The sequence below is a fragment of the Pongo pygmaeus genome, chromosome 18 (assembly GCF_028885625.2).
Source record: "Pongo pygmaeus isolate AG05252 chromosome 18, NHGRI_mPonPyg2-v2.0_pri, whole genome shotgun sequence".
Taxonomy (NCBI): Eukaryota; Metazoa; Chordata; class Mammalia; order Primates; family Hominidae; genus Pongo; species Pongo pygmaeus.
In genome coordinates this window covers 13,446,067-13,468,328 of record NC_072391.2, presented here as the reverse complement: position 1 = coordinate 13,468,328, position 22,262 = coordinate 13,446,067, and the positions used below count along the sequence as shown (strand labels likewise).

Below are 22,262 nucleotides of genomic sequence, written 5' to 3'. Positions count from 1 at the left end.
CCATGACAGGTTCCAAAATCGGACAAGATATTGCACACATTCTGCTCTGGTGCTATGTGGCCCCAGGCTGTCAGTGTCCTCGCCTTGAACCTTGGTTTCTTCATCTGTCAGTGGGAATAAGAAGCACCAGGCTTCGTTGGTCGGGAGGGGGTCCCACGAGTTCAGTGAGCTCAAGGCTAGCTCCTCTCCTCCCTTCTGGGTGGGGTGGATGGAAGGGCATAGGGTTGTTGCCAGCCACCTCGCACTGCGGTGTGACCTTGAACACGTGACCGGACCTCTCTGAGCCTCAGCCTTCCCACCTGTAAAGTGGACCTAACCACCCAGTATCTCTGCACACAGTCTCTTGGCACAGGTGTTCTGCAGAATAGGGATCATCTCTTGCCCATATGGATGTCACCCAGGCCTCTGCAGCCCTCTGTAGGGATGGGATCCCACCACCTAACCTCTGCCAGCTCCCAGGAGCTAGATACCTGGGCTTGACATAACCATTCACAGAGAAATCCGAGCGCTGCTGGAAGTCAGCGGTTCCTCGGACCCGGATGCTGATGGCAGCCAAGGCGTTTAGGGTCAGCCGGGCAGGAAGGCCAGACACCGTGGGAAAGACCAGCTCCTCTGCGGCCAGGCTCAGCCTCCGGTTCATCTGCACCTCCTGCCTCTGCAGCCAAGAAACAATAAGGGGTGGCCGGGCGCGGTGGCTCATGCCTGTAATCCCAGCACTTTGGGAGGCCGAGGCGGGTGGATCACTTGAGCCCAAGAGTTCGAGATCAGCCTGGCCAACATGGGGAAACCCCGTCACTACTAAAAATACAAAAATTATCCAGGTGTGGTGATGCATGACTGTAATCCCAGCCACTTGGGAGGCTGAGGCAGGAGAGTTGCTTGAACCGGGGGGGCAGAAGTTACAGTGAGCTGAGATTGCGCCACTGCACTCCAGCCTGGGCAACACAGCAAGACTCCATCTCAAAAAAAGAAACAAATAAACCATAAGGGGACACGTGGCCACCCGTGCTGTGGGCCAGGAGCCCTCTGAGTACTGAGCACAAGAGATTTCATTTGTCCTCAGAGGGCACATGATCCCACTTTCTAGATGAGAAAACTGAGGCCACAAAGATAAATGTCCCACCAAGTCCCGGTAACTAGAAAGGGATGGAGCTAGGTATGAACCCAGGCAGTTTGCTTATGAGAAAAGGTCAGGGGTCAGGTTCAGTCAGGTGGGGAGGAACGTGGATCCTCCCTAAGATTCTAGGCAGTTAGTATGCACCGGGCAAGCTGAAAGCACCCTGCTGCATTTTCACCACATTAGTTCCTTTAATACAATTGTTCTATGAATGGATATTTTGGTTTTTTGTTTTGAGACGGTGTCTCGCTCTGTCACCCAGGCTGGAGTGCAGTGGTGCAGTCTTGGCTTGCTGCAACATCTGCCTCCCGAGTTCAAGCGATACTCCCGCCTCTGCCTCCCGAGGAGCTGGGACTACAGACGCCTGCCACCATGCCCGGCTAATTTTTGTGTTTGCAGTAAAGACAGGGTTTCACCATGTTGGCCAGGCTGGTCTCAAACTGCTGATCTCAGGTGATCCACCTGCCCCAGGCTCCTAAAGTGCTGGGATTACAGGCGTGAGCCACTTCGCCCAGCCAGATATTTTGTTATTTTTTATTTATTATCCCATTTCACAGATGCAGAAACTAAGGCCGTGGTAAGTGAATCAACAGCTTCGAGGAGGTAAACGAAAGAGCTGGGATTTGACCCTGGGCAGCCTGGCTCCAAATTTCATGCCCTTAAGTGTTTTGCCAAAGTGTCACGGGGCAGATGGCATGGACAGGGGCAGGCAGGAGCTACCTTCATGAGCTTGATGGCGAGCTCAGCCAGGTTCAGGGACCAGTGGTTCACGTGACTCCCCGTGGCTCCGCAGTTCACAAAGCTCAGCTCCTGCCCCAGCACCTTCATGCTCAGCTTGCATCGCAGAGCCTGCCGGGCCCCATGCCTCTGGGTCACCTGGGGGAGGTCACAAAGAATGGAGTCAGGGTTAGCAGAGTGATATGGTTTGGCTGTGTCCCCACCCAAATCTCATCTTGTAGCTCCCATAATTCCCACATGCTGTGGGAAGGACCCTATGTGAGACGACTGAATCACGGGGGCGGGTCCTTCCCGTGCTGTTAGCGTGATAGTGAATGGGGCTCAGGAGATCCTATGATTTTAAAAATGGGAGTTTCTCTGCACAAGCTCTTTCTTTGCCTGCTGTCACCCATGTAAGACGTGACTTCCTCTCCCTGCCTTTCACCATGATTTTGAGGCCTCCCTAGCCACTTGGAACTATAAATCTATTAAATTTCTTTCTTTCATAAATTGCCCAGTCTCTGGTATATCTTTATCAGGAGCATGAAAACGAACTAATACACAGGGCAAAGTGCCTGTACTTTGGGAGGCGGAAGGGTCTGAAGAGAAAGGTCAAGAACTTGTGGGGTCCAGATGAGGCTTGCAAAACTCCTAGAGCATGAACCAAATCCCAACCCCAGATGTGTTTTCTCTGACTTGCACAGTAGTGCCCAATGCTGAGAGTGTGTGTATGTTTTCATGAAGGTTTTATTTTAGGATAATTTTAGATTTACGGAAAAGTTGAAAACTGGCTTGGAATGGTAGCTCATGCCTCTAGTCCCAGCACTTGGGAGGCCAAGAAAAGAGGATCGCTTGAGGCCAGGAGTTTAAGACCGGCCTGGACAGCATATCGAGACCCTGTATCTAAAAAATTAAAAAAAAAAAAAAAAAAGCCGGGTATGGTGGCACCCGCCTGTAGTTTCAGCTACTTGGGAAGCTGAGGTGGGAGGATCACTTGAGCCCAGGAGTTCAAGGCTGCAGTGAGCTATGATCATGCCACTACACTCCAGCCTGGACAACAGACAGAGCAAGACCCTGTCTCTGAAAAAAAGAAAAGAAAAGAAAATTTGCAAAGACAGTACAGAGAGTTCAAACTCCATGTATCCTTCAACTGATTTCCCCATTGTTAACATCTTACATCACCAGGATGCATGGTGCAAACTAACAAACCAACATTGGTATGTTTCTATCAACTCAACTCCAGAGTTCATTTACATTTCACCAGTTTTTCCATTAATATCCTCTTTCCGTCCTGAGATCCAATCCAGCAAACCCCACTGCATCTCGTTGCCGTATCTCCCTGGTCTCTGGTTCATGGCAGTTTTTTAGTCTTTGATTGTTTTTCATGCCACGTATGTTCTTTATAAATTGAATTTGGAAATTGGGAGATTTTATATAAAACCCAGCTCTCCAGCTTCTCTATAAAGAGAAACATTGGGCTGCCCACCCTCCCCACAACAAGGGGCAACAAGGAACCAGAGCTGAGCAGTGGCTGCCACTTTAGCTGGGCCATGGGCTTCCTCTGTCTGCCACAGTCCCCACCACTCCCTATTGTCTCTCCAACACTGAGGCCAAGTATCTGCTGCCACTCATCATTGCGCTCATGCACAATGTTTCTCGGGATGTGAGTCTCTAGGAAAAGCGAGAAAATAACAGACAAAGGGAATTGTGCATTCTAAGAAAAACTGTTTATATCTAGCCGACCTCCCTCTTTCAAGTCTCTTGCTGCCCCCAGCTCTAGTCCAAGATGCTTTTAACAGCAAGGATTATTGCCCTGCTGTTCCCAAGCCCCAGGTTTACACTTGGTGGTTAGGAAACATGTAACCAAGTGAACCAACGCCCCAACCATCCACCTTGGTCACTATCAGATGTACATGGCAATGACATTTTATAGGAGCAAAATGTTGTCAATAATCTAAAACTCCATCAATGACAAAATGGTTATGTAAACTGTGGTCCCTACCCATAGGATGAATATTAAAATACCTACGAATGGTGAGCTTCTAGTAAGAAAACACTCAAGTGACAGTAAGAAGAGAAAACGTAGGCTAAAGATATATACACCCTAAGACTAAGCAATTTCACTCCTAGGTGTACGCCCGACAGGTATGAATACACATGTTCCCTAAGAAGGCAGGCCCAGGAGTCTTCATAGCACTGTATGTATCAGCCAGCAACTGATGGATACAGAAATTGTTGTTTGTTCACACAATGGAATATACTATGCAGCTATGAAAAGGAACAAATTATAAGTACACACCACAGTATAGAGAAATCTCACCAATTTTAAACCAAAGTCAGACACAAAAAGAAGTACAGGAGCAGCACTATTCAGTCACAAAAAGGCAGAAACAACCCAAATGTCCATCAGTGAATGAATGGATAAACACATGTGGTACATTCATACAATGAAATATGACTTGACCTTAGATAGGAATGGAGTACTGAGCTATGCTACAATGTGGGTGAACTTCAAAAACACTAGGCTAAGAGGAAGAAGCCAGACACAAAGGTCACATATTATATGGTTCCATTTACATGAAATATCCAGAAGAGGTAAATCCATAGAGAAAGGAAGCAAGCCGGTGGCTGTTGGACGCTAGGAGGAGGGGCTGCTGGGGAGTGACTCTTTCATGGGTGCAGTGTCTCTTTTGGGGGTGATAAAAATGTTCTGGAACCAGACAGAAGTGGTGGTGGCAAACATGGTGAATGTACTAAATACCATTGAATTGTTCACTCTTTTTTTTTTGAGATGAAGTCTCACTCTTGCCGCCCAAACTGGAGTGCAATGGTGTAATCTTGGTTCACTGCAACCTCTGCCTCTTGGGTTCAAGCGATTCTCCTGCCTCAGTCTCTTGAGTAGGTGGGACTATAAACGCCTGCCACCACACCTGGCTAATTTTTGTATTTTTAGTAGAGATGAGGTTTCACCATGTTGGCCAGGCTGGTCTAGAACACCTCATCTCAGGCAATCCGCCCACCTCAGCCTCCCAAAGTGCTGGGATTGCAGGCATGAGCCACGGCACCCAGCCCTATTCGATTTTTCATTTTTATTTTTTTGAGAAGAGCCTCGCTCTGTCACCCAGGCTGGAGTGCAGTGGTGCTATCTTGGCTCTCGGCAACCTCTGCCTCCCGGTTTTAAGTGATTCTCCTGCCTCAGCCTCCAGAATATCTGAGATTACAGGCGCACACCACCATGCCCAGCAAATTGTTTTGTGTCTTTAGTAGAGACAGGGTATCACTATGTTGACCTGGCTGGTCTCGAACTCTTGAGCTCAAGTTATCCACCCACCTTGGCCTCCCAAAGTGCTGGGATTACAGACATGAGCCACCATGCCCGGCCAATTGCTCACTTTAAAATGGTTATTTTTACATATGAGAATTTCATCTCTTAAAAAAAAAAAAAGGAGTATACGGTGAATGATTCCATTTATAAAAAGTTTACAAAATGAACTGGGTGTGACCTCTACTGCCAACCAAACTGGAATAATGAAGACTGGGTTCAACCTCCCACGTGGAGCAGCTAGTAACCCAGATGACACAGGCTCAACAATGGTTCCCAAGACACAGACATCAGGCAACCAAAGACGATGAACCCCAAGAGATGTAAACAAGCAAGATGAGCCCAGCTTCCCGCCTGGAGACAGTGTCCAGGCTGTGGTGCAAGGAGGGGGAATGGAGGCTGAGCCGGGGGACTCCCTGAACTGAGGAGCTAGGGGTATGGGGAGACCCTGGCAGCTGGACTTTGCAGGACAGGATGCCAGAGATGAGAGAGCTGAACAGAGAGCGTGCTCGGAGGTCTCCAGAAGGTCCTGTGAGAATCTCTGTAACATCCCATCAGGCAAAAATTTCTGAGCTGTAACAGTCAAAGCTCTATCAGCCAAAGAAACTAATAAACTTGACTTCATGAAAACTAAGACTTCCTCCTATTTTTTGGAAGACACCATTGTAAGAACAAAAAGAAACACCACAGACTGGGAGAAAATATTTCTGAGTTACACATCTGATGAAGAACTTGTTTCTGGTCAGGTGTGGTGGGTCACACCCGTAATCCCAGCACTTTGGGAGGCTGAGGCAGGAGGATCACTTGAGGTCAGGACTTCAAGATCAGCCTGGGCAACACAGTGAGACCCCATCTCAACAAAAAGACAATAAAACTTAGCCAGGTGTGGCAGTACTGCCTATAGTCCCAGCTACTCAGGAGGCTGAGGCTGGAAGATCACTTGAGCCCAGCAGGTCAAGGTTGCAGTGAGCTATGATCACACCACTGCACTCCAGCCTGCATGACAGAACCAGACCTCAACTCAAAAAAAAAAAAAAAGAAAAAATCAACAACTTGTTTCTGGAATATAGAAAGAAGTCTCAAAACTCAGTAATAAGAAAACAAGCCAACAAAATAAGATGAGCAACAGATTTGAATGTACATTTGACCAAAGAAGACGTACAATAGCAAATGAGCACGTGAAAAGATTATCAGTGCCATTAGTCATTACGGAAATGCAAATTAAAGCCACGAGATACTACAACGCATTATTGGAATGGCTAAAATTAAAAAGTCTAACCATATCAAGTGTTGGTGAGGATGTGGAGAAACTGGAACTCTCACACACTGCTGGTGGGAATGCAAAAATAGTACAACCACTTGGGAGAATGGTTTAGCAGCTTTAGAAAAATTTAAACATACACCTACCATATGATCCAGCCACACCTACTAATTATTCAAGAGAAACAAAAGCATATGCCTAAAGACTTGTACACAAATATTCATAGCAGCTTTATTTTTAATAGCCAAACCCTGGAAACAACTCAAATGTCGATCAACAGGTGAATGGAGAAACAAACTGTGGTATATCTATACAATGGAATACCATTTAGCAATAAAAAGAAAGAAACTATGTTATAACCTATAGCATGGGTGAGTCTCAGAATAATTATGCTGAATAAAAGAAGCCAAACAAAAAAAGAGTACATGCTTTTTTTAAAAAAGGACATGTTGGCAAGCGCAGTGGCTCACACCTGTAATCCCAGCACTTGGGGAGGCCAAGGCAGGAGGACTGCTTGAGCCCAAGAGGTTGATACCAGCCTGGGCAACATAGTGAGACCCTGTCTCTACAACATTTTTTTAAAAAAAAACTAGATAGGCATGATGGCACATGCCTATAGTCCCAGCTACTCTGGAAGCTGAGGTGGAAGGATTGTTTGAGCCTGGGGGGCAAAGGTTGCAATGAGCCAAGATCATGCCACTGCACTCCAGCTTGGGTGACAGAGTGAGACCGTCTCCCAAAAAAAAAAAAAAAAAAGACATGTTGTGTGATCTACATAATATTCTAGAAAATGCAAACAAGTCTATGGTGACAGAAAGCCTCTCACTAGTTTCTGGGGACAGAGGAGAAGCAGGAGGAAGGGATTTTTTTTTTTTTGAGACAGAGTCTTGCTCTGTCGCCCAGGCTGGAATGCAGTGGCGTGATTTCGGCTCACTGCAAGCTCCGCCTCCTGGATTCACACCATTCTCCTGCCTCAGCCTCCCGAGCAGCTGGGACTACAGGCACCCACCACCACACCCAGTTAATTTTTTGTATTTTTAGTAGAGACGAGGTTTCACCATGTAAGCCAGGATGGTGTTGATCTCATGACCTTGTGATCCGCCCGCCTCAGCCTCCCAAAGTGCTGGGATTACAGGCATGAGCCACCGCGCCCGGCCGGAGGAAGGGATTATCAAGGATCTGGAAGAGACTTTTGGGGATGATGGGTATGTTCATTAGCTTTATCATGGTGATGATCTCATGAGTGTGTACATGGGTGACAATGTATCAAATTGTACACCTTAACCATGTACTAGTGTTCACCGTGTGTCAATTAGACCTCAACAAAGTTCCTTTTTAAAAAGTAGAACAAATTAATGCTGCCAGAAGTCGGAAGAGTGGTTACCCCTGGTAAAGGATGGGTATTAACAAGAACAGGAGGACAAAAGGGAGGCTGGGAGCTGAAGATGGTCTGGCTGCTGGTGACATGGGTGTGTTGAGGTGGTGGACAGGCAGGCTGTACACTTACAACTTAGGGACTTTTCCATGCATAGGATCTATTTCAAGCAACAGTTTTTCCAAATAAAGCCAGCTACCAGTTGACTACTCAGATTTGAACCAGCCACTTAATTCTGTAAGGAGGAGGCAGAGTCAGAGTTCACAGACACCCAAGTCTCAGGTTCAAAAGTCCAAGCATGAAGCAGGGTGGGCCTGCCTGGGGGAGTACAGTGGGTGTTGCCACCTCCCTTACCTTCTGCTGTAGGTCTCTCATCCTTCTGTCTCTGTCTCCTGGACACTCGGGGCTGGCTGGCTGTGGTGCAGGCCCTGGTTCTGGCCCTGGGGGCTTCTCTGGCTCGGGCTCTCTCCCGGCTTCCTGACCCCAAAATGACTTCCTGCCAAACAGCCTGTGAGCAATTTCCTCAGCATTTTCCAGCCGGAGCCCAAGCTGGGAAGGGAAGCCAGGGGCTCAGGGAGAAACAATTCAGTCACAGGGGTGATGATGAGCTGTTAGGCTGGGGATATGAATGGGGGACCCAGAAGGCTTGAGCAGGGTACTCCAGGCTCCCTGGTGTCCACCTGGGCTTAGGTTCAGGGACACAACCTTGGGAAATCCACCACTCTCTCTGTATCTGCTTGGTAGCTGCCACACGGCAGAATTCTTGCCAATTCTTTAAGGCTTGGGTCAAATGTCATCACCTCTGGGAAGCCCTCCCTGAATTCCCATGTCACTCTCTTCCCACCTCCTCTGCCCCACACAATATACTCAGACTGGAATATGTGTCTTCCTCGAAAGACCCAGGATGAGGGCAAGGGCTCATGTATCAATCACTAGGCACCTGCACGACCTACCCTGGAGGGGGGGGTTCTCAAAATTTGATAGGTAAATAAACGGATCCTTCCTTCTGTCCCCACTGTCTTCATCTGCCCCTCCACGCACCCCTCTGTTCACCTATCCTTTTGTCCTTCCCATCCATCCATCCATCTGCCTCTCCACCTTCCATCTTTTCTTTCCTTTGTTCTATCCATCCTTAGTCCTATCCGTCCATCTGCTTTTCCTTTCTTATAGACCACTCTCCTTCCATCTATTCATTCTTTCCTCCTTCTTTCCATCCAGACATCTCTGATAGCATTTTCAGAGAAGACCAGAGACCAGCCGTTGGCAATGACTGGTGAGTGGATGGATGGATAATAGATGGATGTGTGACTCAGAGGATGAAAGATGGATGAGTGGGAGAACAGATGAATAGATGGGTAGGTGAGACAGTAGACAGAGATGGATGGGAAATTACACGGCTGGATGGACACACAGATGGACAGATGGGAGGGTGGGTATGTCCATGGATGGGTAGGCGGGTGGAGAGATGAATAAGTGAATGGATGGATGGGTGGGTGGGTGGTTTGGTAAATGGATTGAGTGAATAGATGGATGGATGGAAGGATGGATGTTAGGTGGGTAGATGGATGATGGGTGGGTAGATAGGTGGATGGATGATGGATGGGTAGATGGATGAATGATGGCTGGATAGATGATGGGTGGGTGGATGGATGGCGGGTGGGTGGGTCGGTGGGCAAATGAATGATGGGTGGGTGGGTGGGTGGATGGATGGATGGATGATGGGTGGGTGGGTGGGTAGTTGGATGGATGGATGATGGGTGGGTGGGTGGTTGGATGAATGGATGATGGGTGGGTGGGTGGTTGGATGAATGGATGATGGGTGAGTGGGTGGTTGGGTGAATGGATGATGGGTGGGTGGGTGATGAGTGGGTGGGTGGGTGGATGGATGATGGGTGGGTGGGTAGGTAGTTGGATGAATGGATGATGGGTGGGTGGATGAATGGATAATGGGTGGGTGTATGGACGAGATGAATGAGAGGGATGTGGGTGGATGGACGGATGGACAGATGAGCAGGTAAGTGGATAGATGGAAGCAGGAAGGGAGGGATGGAGGGATGGAGGGATGGAGGCATGTAGGTGAACTGATAGACGTATGGACATATCTATGGGCGGGTGGGTGACTAGATATTAGGGGAAGAGATTGAACAATAGAGGCAAGGGATGGATGGACAGACAGGTAAGTCACTGGGATATTTTTGGCCCGAAGTCTAGGAGAGGCCCTGCAGAGGCTACAGCAAGGCTCCCCTCTAACCTCCAGAAGGTTGAAGGCACGGCCCATGGTGTGGATGGTCAGGTTGACTGTGGCAGAACGGGGAAGAAAAGAGGCAGGAGAGAAGAGAAGGGTCCCCTCCAGGTTGGCTCCCAGGCTGCCAGACACTAGGAGTAAGAAAAAAACATCAGTACATTCTGTACACTCACAGAGTGGGGTCTGGCTATTACCACAGGACCATACCCTGAGACAGGGCCAGACACATGGTGTGTCTTCCCACCCCTCCCTGGCCAGGATGGGAAACAGCCTTAAGCCTTTTCAAGAGCAGAGGGAGTCCAGGACAGAGAGTCACACACACCCACTTCTGCTGACAGGCAGAGAGGAGGTGCCCAGAGCACCCAACCCCCAACTCCAGGCTTCCCAGAATGGCTGAGGTAGTTTTGGAGCCTTAGGTTGAAAGAGATCCCCTTTTTTATTTTCTGTTTAATTACAACAAAGAGGCAGTCTCAGTGTGGGGCTAATCTCTTAACACAGGAAAAAACACTTCTCACAATTCACAGCCCTCAACAAGCCACAGAATCCAGGAGAATTTAATAAAACAGTTTCGGCCAGGCACAGTGGCTCATGCCTGTAATCTCAGCTTTGGGAGGCCAAGGTAGGCAAATCACTTGAGGCCAGGGATTTGAGACCAGCCTGGCCAGCATGGTGAAACCCTATCTCTACTAATAAAAATACAAAAATTAGCCGGGCATTGTGGTGCGTGCCTGTAGTCCCAGCTACTCGGGAGGCTGACACAGAAGAATCACTTGAACCCTGGAGGCAGAGGTTGCGGTGAGATGAGATTGTGCAACTGTACTCCAGCCTGGGCAACAGGGCAAGAGTCCGTGTCAAAATAAATAAATAAATAAATAAATAAACTTCAGTGTTTCATTACCCACCTCTGGGTGTACAGCACTTTTTAGGACTACCTTCTCTTTACAGAGAGTTAAGTTGACTTTCTATTAATGGTAGTGATAGATAATTTCCTTTTTAACACAAATATAAGGTACAAAGAGCCAATTTAGAGAAAAGATATAGGTATTCAGTTGAATGCCATAAAATAACTGATATGACTTATGTCTTCCAAAAAAAGCAGCAGGTGCTATGGAAATATTGCAAATATATTTTTGAACAAGCAGCATGTAAGTTTTTTTTTTTTCATTTTGTTTTGTTTTGTTTTGTTTTGAGACTGGGTCTCACTCTGTCACCCATGCTGGAGTGCAGTGGTGCAATCATGACTCACTGCAGGCTCAACCTCCTGGGCTCAAGCAATCCTCCTGCCTCAGCCTCCCAAAGTGCTGGGATTACAGGTTTGAGCCACCACACCCAACTGGCATGTAAATATTTGACCACTTGACACAACGTCTAATCCACATGCTCTCAACAGCTGAAGCTCCAGGGTCCCCCAGCCTTTGTGGTCCCAGAGCAGGACAGGGGCTGCCCAGGATGGCCATACCTGATCGGAAGGTGGCATCAGAATAGGACGAGTGTTTCCACATTTCTGGGTGGAACTCCCGGCTGAGGATGTCCTTGGGGAGGGTGTCCCGGAGGGCCCGTTTCAGGGGGTCGTGCGTCTCCAGCAGCTGCAGGAGGTGACTCCACACAAAAGAACCCACTGGAATAGAGTCATGGGCAGCAGGGAGGGGCCGTGAGGAAATGGCCAGGAGCTGGCGCTGTCCAGAGAAAAGACTCTCCCGACCCCCATCTCAGTCCTGCAATTCCCACACACGGGGGCTTCTCAGGAGTCTGGCTACAGAGACCTACATCTTCTCTCAAGAAACAGCAGCCAACAAGTCGTGCCTGAACAGAACTTGGAAATCTAGCCCGTGTATGGAATTCTGACACACTTCCCAGAAGAGAAAGGAAGGTGTCATGGGCTCAAAAGTCAGACCTGAGTCTGAACCCAGTCCCAAAGCTCAAAAGCTGTGTGACCTCGGGGTGGTCCCTCTACCTCTCTGAGTCTCAGTTTCCTCATCAGTGAAAATGGGAAGTCAGACCTGATTTCAAATCCTAGTTCTACCATGTACCAGTGTGGCCTGAGATGGTCACTCCAGCTCTTGGAACCTTAGTTTTCTCATCTGAAAAAGGAACTAACAAAGTACCCTGCAGGGCTTTTTGGGAAGATCAGTTAAAAGCAGAGCCTGGACCTAAAAAGACTAAGCACATTTCAGGATCAACAAAAGGTGACGTGTGACCCATGAGGGTCCCTGGAGGAATAAAGATCAAATGAAAGCCTCATGGGACTGAGTCCAGTGGGGAATATTAGAGTCCTACAGGGAGCCCCCAACCCTCTCTGCATTGTCCCAGGCTCTTAGAAAGTCCAGTCAGGGGCTTCCGGAACAATCTATCACAGAATAGAGCAGAATGTGGGTTTTTAGGGGTAAGGTGCCCACTTATTCCCACTGGACAATACATCAGGTGGTACCCCAGGGCCACTGTGGAGGCTGAGCCCCTCAGCTGATCCCCTGAGAAGGGGTTTAGCACACATCACACCCCATGCCTGAAACTGCCAAGGCAGAGAGCTGTATCTTCCAATAGTGCCATCTCTTCAGAATGTAATTCAGCAACATCACATCAGACTTTTAAATGTACATACCCTTTACCATGGCAACTTATCTTCTGGGAAATTATCCTAAACTGAGATTAATTCAAGGGCCAAAGGTTGGTAGGTTTGTGGTTGTTGCTTCCAACGGCAAAAGACCAGAAACAGCCTAAAGGCCTATCAGTGGAGACTGGTAAAATGGGTTATAGCACAAACTTCTGGCGAAACAGCCACAGATGAGAGTCTATAAGAGCTATAGATGAGAGATGAGCTCCTAGACATGCTAAAGACAAACAGCAAGGAGCAGGCTGGACCCAGTGGCTCACCCCTGTCATCCCAAGCACTTTGGGAGGCTGAGGTGGACAGATCACCTGAGGTCAGGAGTTTGAGACCAGCCTGGCCCACATGGCAAAACCATCTCTACTGAAAGAATACAAAAATTAGCCAGGCATGGTGGTGCGCATCTGTAATCCTAGCTACTCAAGAGGCTGAGGCAGGGGAATTGCTTGAACCCAGGAGGCAGAGGTTGCAGTGAGCCACGACCGTGCCATTGCACTGCAGCCTGGGTGACAGAGTGAGACTCTGTCTCAAAAAAAAAAAAAAAAAAAAAAAAAGGCTGGGCACAGTGGCTCATGCCTGTAATCCCAGCACTTTAGCACTTTGGGAAGCTGAGGTGGGCAGATCATGAGGTCAGGTGATCGAGATCATCCTGGCTAACATGGTGAAACCCTGTCTCTACTAAAAGAATACAAAAAATTAGCCAGGTGAGGTGGTGGGCGCCTGTAGTCCTAGCTATTTGGGAGGTTGAGGAAGGAGAATGGCATGAACCCGGGAGGCAGAGCTCACAGTGAGCAGAGATCACACCACTGCACTCCAGGCTGGGCGACAGAGCGAGACTCTGTCTCAAAAAACAAAACAAAACAAAAAAGCCAAGAGCACAACAGCAAGTAGAACATGATCCTGAGATGCTATTGTTAAGGAGATACATGTGTATGTTTATCTATGTATTACAAGTTCTGATGTAATACACAGGAGAACTCTTCACAGTGTGTATCTTCAGGACACAGGAAAATATTGGGGGGAAGAGGAAGGAAGACTAATTTTCCATTTGTCCCTTGCCTATGATTTAAAATTTTGACTATATAGCTACACTGCATTAATAATAATAGCAGTAGTGATAACAACATTAAAAGCAACAGTCACATATATGGCAGTTACTATGCTTTCTAAATGTCTTTGTGTATTAACTCATTTTATGCTCGCAACACTCTGTGAGGGAGGTACTAGCATTATCCCAATTTTACAGGTACAGAAATGGAGGCTCACAAAGGTTTACTTACTTGTCTAAAGGCATACACGAAGGAAGAGGTGAAGCTGAGATTTCAACCTGGGCTCTCAGGCTCCAGGCTCTCACCCCACTGTGCATTATGGAAAATTTTTCAACAATCAGTTGAACTTATTTTTTTGAATTTACATCTTTGGGTTTAGCTGCCTGTATAAAGGGAACTGTCTCACTCTAGCAGGGATCTGAGATTTGCCGACACCATCCCTCTTCTATCTTAGGTCTCTCTAGGATACTGCGTCGTGATCTGGCCAGAGCTAAAAGAGGCCTCACTGATTCCCATCCCATTTTACAGATGACGGAACTGAGGACCAGAGAGGAGAAGCAACTTCTCCAAAGTCATCCAATGGCGGAATGGGGACTGGACTTGCTATGTGGGGAAGGGAAGAACACACAGCCCCTTATCTAGACAGTGTGGTAGAGAAACAGGGGAACAAGAAGACAGGAGGATACCAAAGGGGTGGAGGGAGAGGATGCTCTCAAACCCCCTGCACTCTTCAGGAGGTGCCCTCCCAGCCCCATCCCTGCTCACACCCCTCCCACACACATACCCATGGCTCACCCTGGGTGGAGAGCTCGCCTGCCTGGGTGCGCCGCACCTGGGCAAACACCTCCTCACTGGGGCATCTCATCAGGGCCAGGTAGGCATTGATACGGATCTCAGCATCCTCCTCCAGTGATTGGTACAGACGGGAGAGCACTGATCGCTGGCTTGGGCAGAAGGAAGGCCATCACCCAAGGCCCACCTGCCTCCACCCAGGAATATGATGTCCCTGGCTCCAGCAGGTGGACCTGCTGCCTAGCCCCGGTTGTCCTGATGTCCCTACTGCGGGAGGCTTCCCCGACACACACTCACCTGTGGTGCAGTTGTGGGAGGTAGCAGGGGGTTCACTGACCGTGCCTAATTCCCAGTCTCTACCAGCCTCAGCCTAGAGCCTCATCCATTCACCAACAAATGGGCATGGCTACATTCCGATAAAACTATTTACAAAAACAGCATAATGTCTCACCACACAGGAGGTCTTTAAATGTCTTGGCCTTCCTAAGCCCTTCCAAAGCAAGCCACCTCCCCACATTGTGACTCCCTCAGTACCTACTGGCTTCCTCCACAGCCAGCCAGCCACCCACCCACCCATCCATCCACCCACCCACCATCCATTCACCCATCCACCCACCCATCCATCCATGCAACAAATATTAACTAAGCAGCAACTATGCACCCAGCACTGTGCTAGGTGACAGCCATAAACAAGAGCAACCCAGCCCCTGTCCACCTGAAGCTGATATCCTAGAGCAGGGAGACAGTCAATGAGATTAGCATGTGAAATACATAAAAAGTTAGGTGATGGCCAAGTGCAGTAGCTCATGCCTGTAATCCCAGCACTTTTGGGAGGCAGAGCCAGGCGGATCACGAGGTCAGGAGATCGAGACCACCCTGGCTAACACGGTGAAACCCCGTCTCTACTAAAATTACAAAAAAATTAGCTGGGCATGGTGGCGGGCGCCTGTAGTCCCAGCTACTTGGGAGGCTGAGGCAGGAGAATGGCGTGAACCCAGGAGGCGGAGCTTGCAGTGAGCGGAGATGGCGACACTGCACTCCAGCCTGGGTGACAGAGCGAGACTCCGTCTCAAAAAAAAAAAAAAAAAAAAAAGTTAGGTGGTAATAAACACTATGGAGGGAAAAATGAAATGGTGAAACAGGACCAGAGCCAGGGGGACCTGGGAGGTTCAATTTCAGGTGAAATTGTCAAGGGAGACCTCACATTGAAAGTGCCTTTTAAGCTAAGACGTACAGGACATGAAAAAGAAAGGCCTGGGGACATCTGGGGGAAAAGTGTGCCAGGAACGAGGACAGCATGTGCAAAGTGCCTGGGGCAAGAGAGGGTCACAAGTGTTTGAGGAAGAACAGAAAGGGCAATGTGCTGGGGAGGAGGGATGGGAGGTGACAGGAACAGGTGAGGCCCAGAGGTCAGATCCCTCAGGGCCTGGGAGGTCAATGAAGGGACTGTGACTTTGACTCTGAGTAAGAAGGGAGGTACCGGTCCAGGGATTAGCAAACTTTTTCTGTAAAGGGACAGAGAACTCTTTTAGACTCTGCAGGCCATGCGGTCCCTTGCAATGACTTGACTCTGCAGGTGGAGCAGAAAAGCAGCCATAGATAGCACATAAGTGAGTGGGCATGGCTGTGTTTCAATAAAACTTTATTGAGAAAAACAGACAAAGGGCCAGGTAGTGGCCCATGGCCCATAGTCTGCCAAACCCTGTACTAGAGGGGGCACAGATGGCACCGGTAATCATATGGTTGTGTTTTTGATAAATAATCTGTTTCCCACACCACACACAGGCTTAGACCTGGATATCTGTTCACACTAGCACCCAGCCCAAAGTAGGTGCTCATTAAATACATGATGAATGAACAATTGAAGAAGTGAATTAGCAAACTGTGGTTCGAGACCCACCACCACCCAACCCCAACCCAGTGAAACAGCACACAAGGGCTCACGTCTGCAGAGCAGGGGACCCTTCGGAAGGCCTGGATGGCCTCCAGCCGGATCTCGGGGGCGCTGCTTCTCAGAGATGCACAGGTACTCAGTGTGGGGGTGAGAGCCATGGCTGCCAAGCCCGCATTGCCGATTGCCTTCAGCACAAGCTGGAGCTAAATCGAGATGGAGGCAAGACCATGAGGGGCAGTGGCGTGGGGAGGGCAGTGGCGTGGGGAGGGGCAGTGGCATGGGGGGAGGGGCAGTGGCATGGGGGAGGGGCAGTGGCATGGGGGAGGGGCAGTGGCGTGGGGAGGGGCAGTGGCGTGGGGAGGGGCAGTGGCGTGGGACGGGCAGTGGCGTGGGACGGGCAGTGGCGTGGGGGGTGCCTGTGAAGGGCATTTACCCACCTTCTCGGGGTAGGGGCCAATTTCTGTCCCCAGCCACTGCTCCAGACCCCTCGGGCCAGCCCTGGTGCCTTCCTGGGCATCTCAGCCCATTCCCCCTTCCCCGCTTCACCCCATCCCCACTCAGTGGCATTGGGGGGGCAGTGGTGTGGGGGGGGCAGTTGTATAGAAGGGGCAGTGGTGTGGGGGGGGCAGTCAGGAGGGTGAGGGGATGGGTTGAAGGGGGAAGGGGGAATGAAGGATAGGAGGAAGGGGGAAAGGGGGTAACCCACCCCCACCCTCTCTACCTGGAGCTTGCCTGATTGGCTTGGGCCCCACTGGGGGCACTGAAGCTGGTACTCAGGACACTGGATGTCCTCACCTTGTCATCATCCGAGGGCTCCTGGATGGTACAGTTCTCACCTAAGGCATCTCCCAGGATCCTCACTAGGGAGCCGACTCCAGGCAGCTGCCCGCAGGGCTCATCCAGAGAAGCACAGAGGTTGTGCACCAGGGCTGAGATGCCCAGGAAGGCACCAGGGCTGGCCCGCGGGGTCTGGAGCAGTGGCTGGGGACAGAAATCGGCCCCCACCCGAGGTGGTGGGTAAATGCCCTTCACAGGCCTCACCCTGGCCACACACCGACTCACCTGGGGCACTTCATAATACAGAGCTGAGTCCCCCAGAGTCTGAACAAATTGCTCTGTTCAGGGAACATTTTAAAAGCACCCCAGAGGCCAGACATGGTGGCTCATGCCTGTAATCCCAGCACTTTGGGAGGCCAAGGCAGGTGGATCACCTGAGGTCAGGAGTTGGAGACCAGCCTGGCCAACATGGCAAAACCCCGTCCATACTAAAAATACAAAAATTAGCCGAGCATGGTGGTGTGTGCCTGTAATCCCAGCTACTTGGGAGGCTAAGGCACAAGAATCCCTTGAATCCAGGAAGCAGAGACTGCAGTGAGCTGAGATCACACCACTGCACTGCAGCCTGGGTGGCAGAGCGAGACTCTGTCTCAAAAAAAAAAAAAGAAAAGAAAAAAGGCACTCCATGTAGCCCACCACTCAGACGCCCAGCTACCCTCACTCCAGGGCTTCAGTGAAAGGAAGGCAAACAGGAGTGGGTTCAGGACAGAGCTTCTCCCCGCCCCAGGCACCTCGGAGAAATCAGACCAACAAATCTTTTTTTTTTTTAAGATGGAGTCTTGCTCTCTCATCCAGCCTGGAGTGCAGTGGTCCCATCTAGGCTCACTGCAACCTCCGCCTCCCAGGTTCACGTGATTCCCCTGCCTCAGCCTCCCACGTAGCTGAGATTACAGACACGTGCCACCACGCTTGGCTCATTTTTGTATTTTTAGTAAAGCCGGGTTTCACCATGTTGGCCAGGCTGGTGGTGAACTCCTAACCTCAAGTGATCTGCCCGCCTCGGTCTCCCAAAGTGCTGGGATTACAGGCATTAGCCACCATGCCCGGTCTAGACCTACAAATCTTAATAAACAAACCGTGTTCACTACAAGCCAGACTGCTGATAACATGTCACACACATTGCCTTTCTTATCATTCCCATTTTGCAGATGAGGAAGCTGAGACACAGAAAGGGTAAGGAACTTGCCTCAGGTAGCCCAGCTGTAAATAGAACTGAGATTTAACCCAGGAGGGTCTGGCTCCCAGGCCAGGCATGATCCCAACACTCACTGCTTCTCAAAATGCAAATTCTGGACTCACTCTAAAATCCAGCCCTGGGGCACTGGGGCACTGGGTGTGAACAGGGGTTTCTGTGCTAGACCCATGCCACTCCAGAACAGGGACTGCTTGGCAGCTGTGGGGATATAAAATCTCTGCCTAGCTCTGTCCCTTTTTTTTTTTTTTTTTTTTCCTTGAGATGGAGTCTTGCTCTTGTCACCTAGGCTGGAGTCCAGTGGCACAATCTCAGCTCACTGCAACCTCCGACTCCTGGGATCAAGTGATTCTCCTGCCTCAGCTTCCTGAGTAGCTGGGATTACAGATGTGAGCCACCACGCCTGGCTAATTTTTGTATTTTTAGCAGAGATGGCGTTTCACCATATTGGCCAGGCTGGTCTCGAACTCCTGATCTCAGGTGATCTGCCCACCTCAGCCTCCCAAAGTGCTGGGATTACAGGAGTGAGCCATCACGCCCAACCTGCCCAGCTCTGTTCTTTCTTTGGATTCGTGACTCTTCACCAGATCTGTGTTACTATGCTAGGATGTGAGCACACTGTGTGAAGGTGTGAACATGAGCATCTGTGTGTGTGCATATTGGTGTGTGCTGTAGAATCCTAGTACTTGTGGGTGTGTACGTTCCCACGTGGGTGTGCAGGTGTCTCAGTGCACTCGAGTACCCTAGTATGCATGTATTTCCTGGTGGATGCCTGTCCACACGTGTTCCCATGTGGGCATCTCGTGTGTCCCAGTGGGTGTGTGCACGTGCCTATGCGTCCAGGTGCGTGTGTGTGTACTGTGTGTCCCTTGTGTGCCCACGCACAGCCCAGTGTATCTGGGTGTGCCTCTGCATGTGTCCAGGTGTGGGTGGCTGTCTCCACATGTCCCACTGTGTGAGTGTCCTACTGCGTGTATGTGCATGTTGTGCCATGTCTTCACATGTGCATACACTGCGGTGTATATCTGCGTCTCCAGGTATGTGAGTCTTGGCGTGTATGCCTCAATGTGTCTGTGTGTGTGTGCGTGTCTGTGTGTCTTGACAGGTCTACGGTGTGGGTGTGTGTCCCTGCATTTCCCCATGTGGGTGTCCTGGGAAAGCCTGCCTCAGTGTGAGCCTGCATCAGTGTGTGTAGGTCTGTGTGTGTACACATGATCCAGCATGTGTGTGCATATCCCTGTGTGTCTGTGTGTCCCTGTGCCTTGGTGTGAGCCTGTGTCAGTGTACGTGCAGGTCTGTGCATGTACACGTGATCCAGTGTGCATGTGCACGTCCCAGTGCAATGGGTGCCTGCTTCAGTGTGTGTGGGTTGTGTCCCACGTGTGTACACGTGCACTCAGGATGCATGTCTGTGGGTCTTGGCGTGTGCATCTCACTGCATGTTTTCTTTGTGAAAGGACAGGGGTGTGTGGAGCCTGGAAAAAGCACATTCAATGTTTTCCTGTATTTGAGCAAAGAAAACAAAACTGTCTGTTTTGTTAACACAGAGCAGGGCAAGCGGGCTTGGCCGGGCAGGCAGGGGTTATAAAAAGACTAAGAAGCTCTCCGACACATGGGAGGGGCCGCCTGCTGGAGGTTCCCGCCTCTGACTACTGTGTCCAAGAAAGGCGGCGGGGGCACAGGGCAGGCTCGGGCCTGACCCAGACCAAAGCTGGAGCCAGAAGCCTGGTCACGGCCTGCAGGACTGTGGGGCAGGCTGGTGCCACTTGGCTGGCAGAGAGCCCAGATCTGTGAGCCACTTCAGGTGGCCCCGCCAGGACAACTGGGCCAGCATGAGGCCTGGGTGCTGAGCAGTCCAGACAGTAATGACCCAGTGGGTTCTGTGTACGGCTGCCCTGGGGATGCGCCCAGAAGGGCCAGCCTTCCCCGTTTTCACAAAAATCAGAAACCACATCGCAAAGAGAAGAACAAAGAATTTTGAAAGAAAAATAAATTGAAAAAAAAAAAAATGGGAGGAGAAAAAAAATCTTAATGCAAAACTCTGTAACGAAAGCTTACTTACACTTCAGTTAAAAGTCTATTTAAAATATTCACTCTTTTTCATTTTTAAAGATGGAAAAATAAAATTATTCTCAAACCTGGAACCCTTATTAAGCTGATTTCACTTTTCCAACATGATTCTAAAGCTCAGTCATCATGCTCAAACCAACCCTCCCTGAAAAGGTAAGAAAACAGAACTGGGAGAAGACAAGACAGGAAGCGTTAGGACCGGGGGGAGATCAAACGCCAGCTAGAAAGCATCAAGAAGCTGCACTTCATCAACATGAAGAACTTTTGTTCATCGAAAGACACCATTAAGAAGGCTGGGCGCAGTGGCTCATGCCTGTAATCCCAGCACTTTGGGAGGCCGAGGCAGGCAAATCACATGAGCTCAGGAGTTCGAGATCAGCCTGGCCAACATGGTGAAACCCCATTTCAACTAAAAATTCAAAAAAATTAGCTGGGCCTGGTGGTGTGCATCATAATCCCAGTTACTCAGGAGGCTGAGGCACGAGAATCACTTGAACCCGGGAGGCGGAGGTTGCAGTGAGCCGAGATTGTGCCACTGCACTCCAGCCTGGGCAACAGAGCAAGACTCAGTCTCAAAAAATAATAATCATTAAATAAATAAATAAATAAAATTATTCTAAAATAAACAGTTCATTAAAATACTCTCTCCCTGCTTGCCCCTCACTCCCCACCCCCCTCCTCTCCCCAGGCTTCACGAAGCCAGTGCATTCCCAGAACCTGCCAGGGCTCATGCAGGGCCTTGCTGACTCAATGACAGAACAAGAAAATACGGCCCAGAGAGGCATGAGCTCTGGCCTGCATATGGAACATCGCATGTTAGGCAGGTAGAGGAAGCTTCTGGGCTCCACGAGCCGATGGATGCCACCTGCTTGGCTCAGTGCTGTGTCCCAGACTAATGGCAACAACCACTTCCCTCCGCACACACCAAGCAATTCACCTGGTCTGCAAGGTCACTCTACAATATAGTCCCATTGTCCAGATGGGGAAAATTGAGGCCTGGGAAAGTAAAGTGCCTTGCCCAAGGTCCTGCTGGTGAGGAATGGGACTGGGATCTGAAATGAGGAAGTCCAGATGGGTTTGTGCTCTTAGTTACTGCACATGAATCAAACATATGTACAAATAAACGAGTGAAGGGAGGAAGGAGGGGAGGGGGGGAAGGGAGGAAGGAGGGGAGGGGGGGAAGGGAGGAAGGAGGGGAGGGGGGAAGGGCGGAAGGAGGGGAGGGGGGGAAGGGCGGAAGACGGGAGGGGGGAAGGGAGGAAGAGGGGAGGGGGGAAGGGAGGAAGAGGGGAGGGGGAAGGGAGGAAGAGGGGAGGGGGGAAGGGAGGAAGAGGGGAGGGGGAAGGGAGGAAGAGGGGAGGGGGAAGGGAGGAAGAGGGGAGGGGGGAAGGGAGGCGGGGAAGGGAAGGGAGGCAGGGCGGAGGGAAGGGAGGCAGGGCGGGGGGAAGGGAGGCAGAGCGGGGGAAGGGAGACAGAGGGGAGGGGGGAAGGGAGGCAGAGGGGAGGGGGGGAAGGGAGGCAGACGGGAGGGGCAGAAGGGAGGCAGAGGGGAGGGGCAGAAGGGAGGCAGAGGGGAGGGGCAGAAGGGAGGCAGAGGGGAGGGGCAGAAGGGAGGCAGAGGGGAGGGGCAGAAGGGAGGCAGAGGGGAAGGGAGGCAGAGGGGAGGGGGGAAGGGAGGCAGAGGGGAGGGAGGGAAGGGAGGAAGAAGGAAGCGGGGGAAGGGAGGTAGAGGGGAGTGGGGAAGGGAGGTAGAGGGGAGTGGGGAAGGGAGGAAGAGGGGAATGGG

General features: G+C 50.3%; 1 protein-coding gene across 1 annotated transcript in view; it reads right to left on the bottom strand.

Annotated features, from left to right (window-relative positions):
• The window catches only part of LOC129016230 (uncharacterized), a 151,490-nt gene that overhangs the window by 101,099 nt on the left and 28,129 nt on the right, over positions 1–22,262 (bottom strand). Inside the window, exons 11-18 of the mRNA XM_054455393.2 lie at positions 17,173–17,358; positions 16,428–16,580; positions 14,487–14,631; positions 11,497–11,655; positions 10,044–10,168; positions 8,147–8,341; positions 1,838–1,993; positions 471–655 (exon numbers count right to left, since the gene is read on the bottom strand). Coding sequence (XP_054311368.2) covers positions 471–655; positions 1,838–1,993; positions 8,147–8,341; positions 10,044–10,168; positions 11,497–11,655; positions 14,487–14,631; positions 16,428–16,580; positions 17,173–17,358 — 1,304 coding nt within the window. The remainder of the gene's footprint in view (positions 1–470; positions 656–1,837; positions 1,994–8,146; positions 8,342–10,043; positions 10,169–11,496; positions 11,656–14,486; positions 14,632–16,427; positions 16,581–17,172; positions 17,359–22,262) is intronic.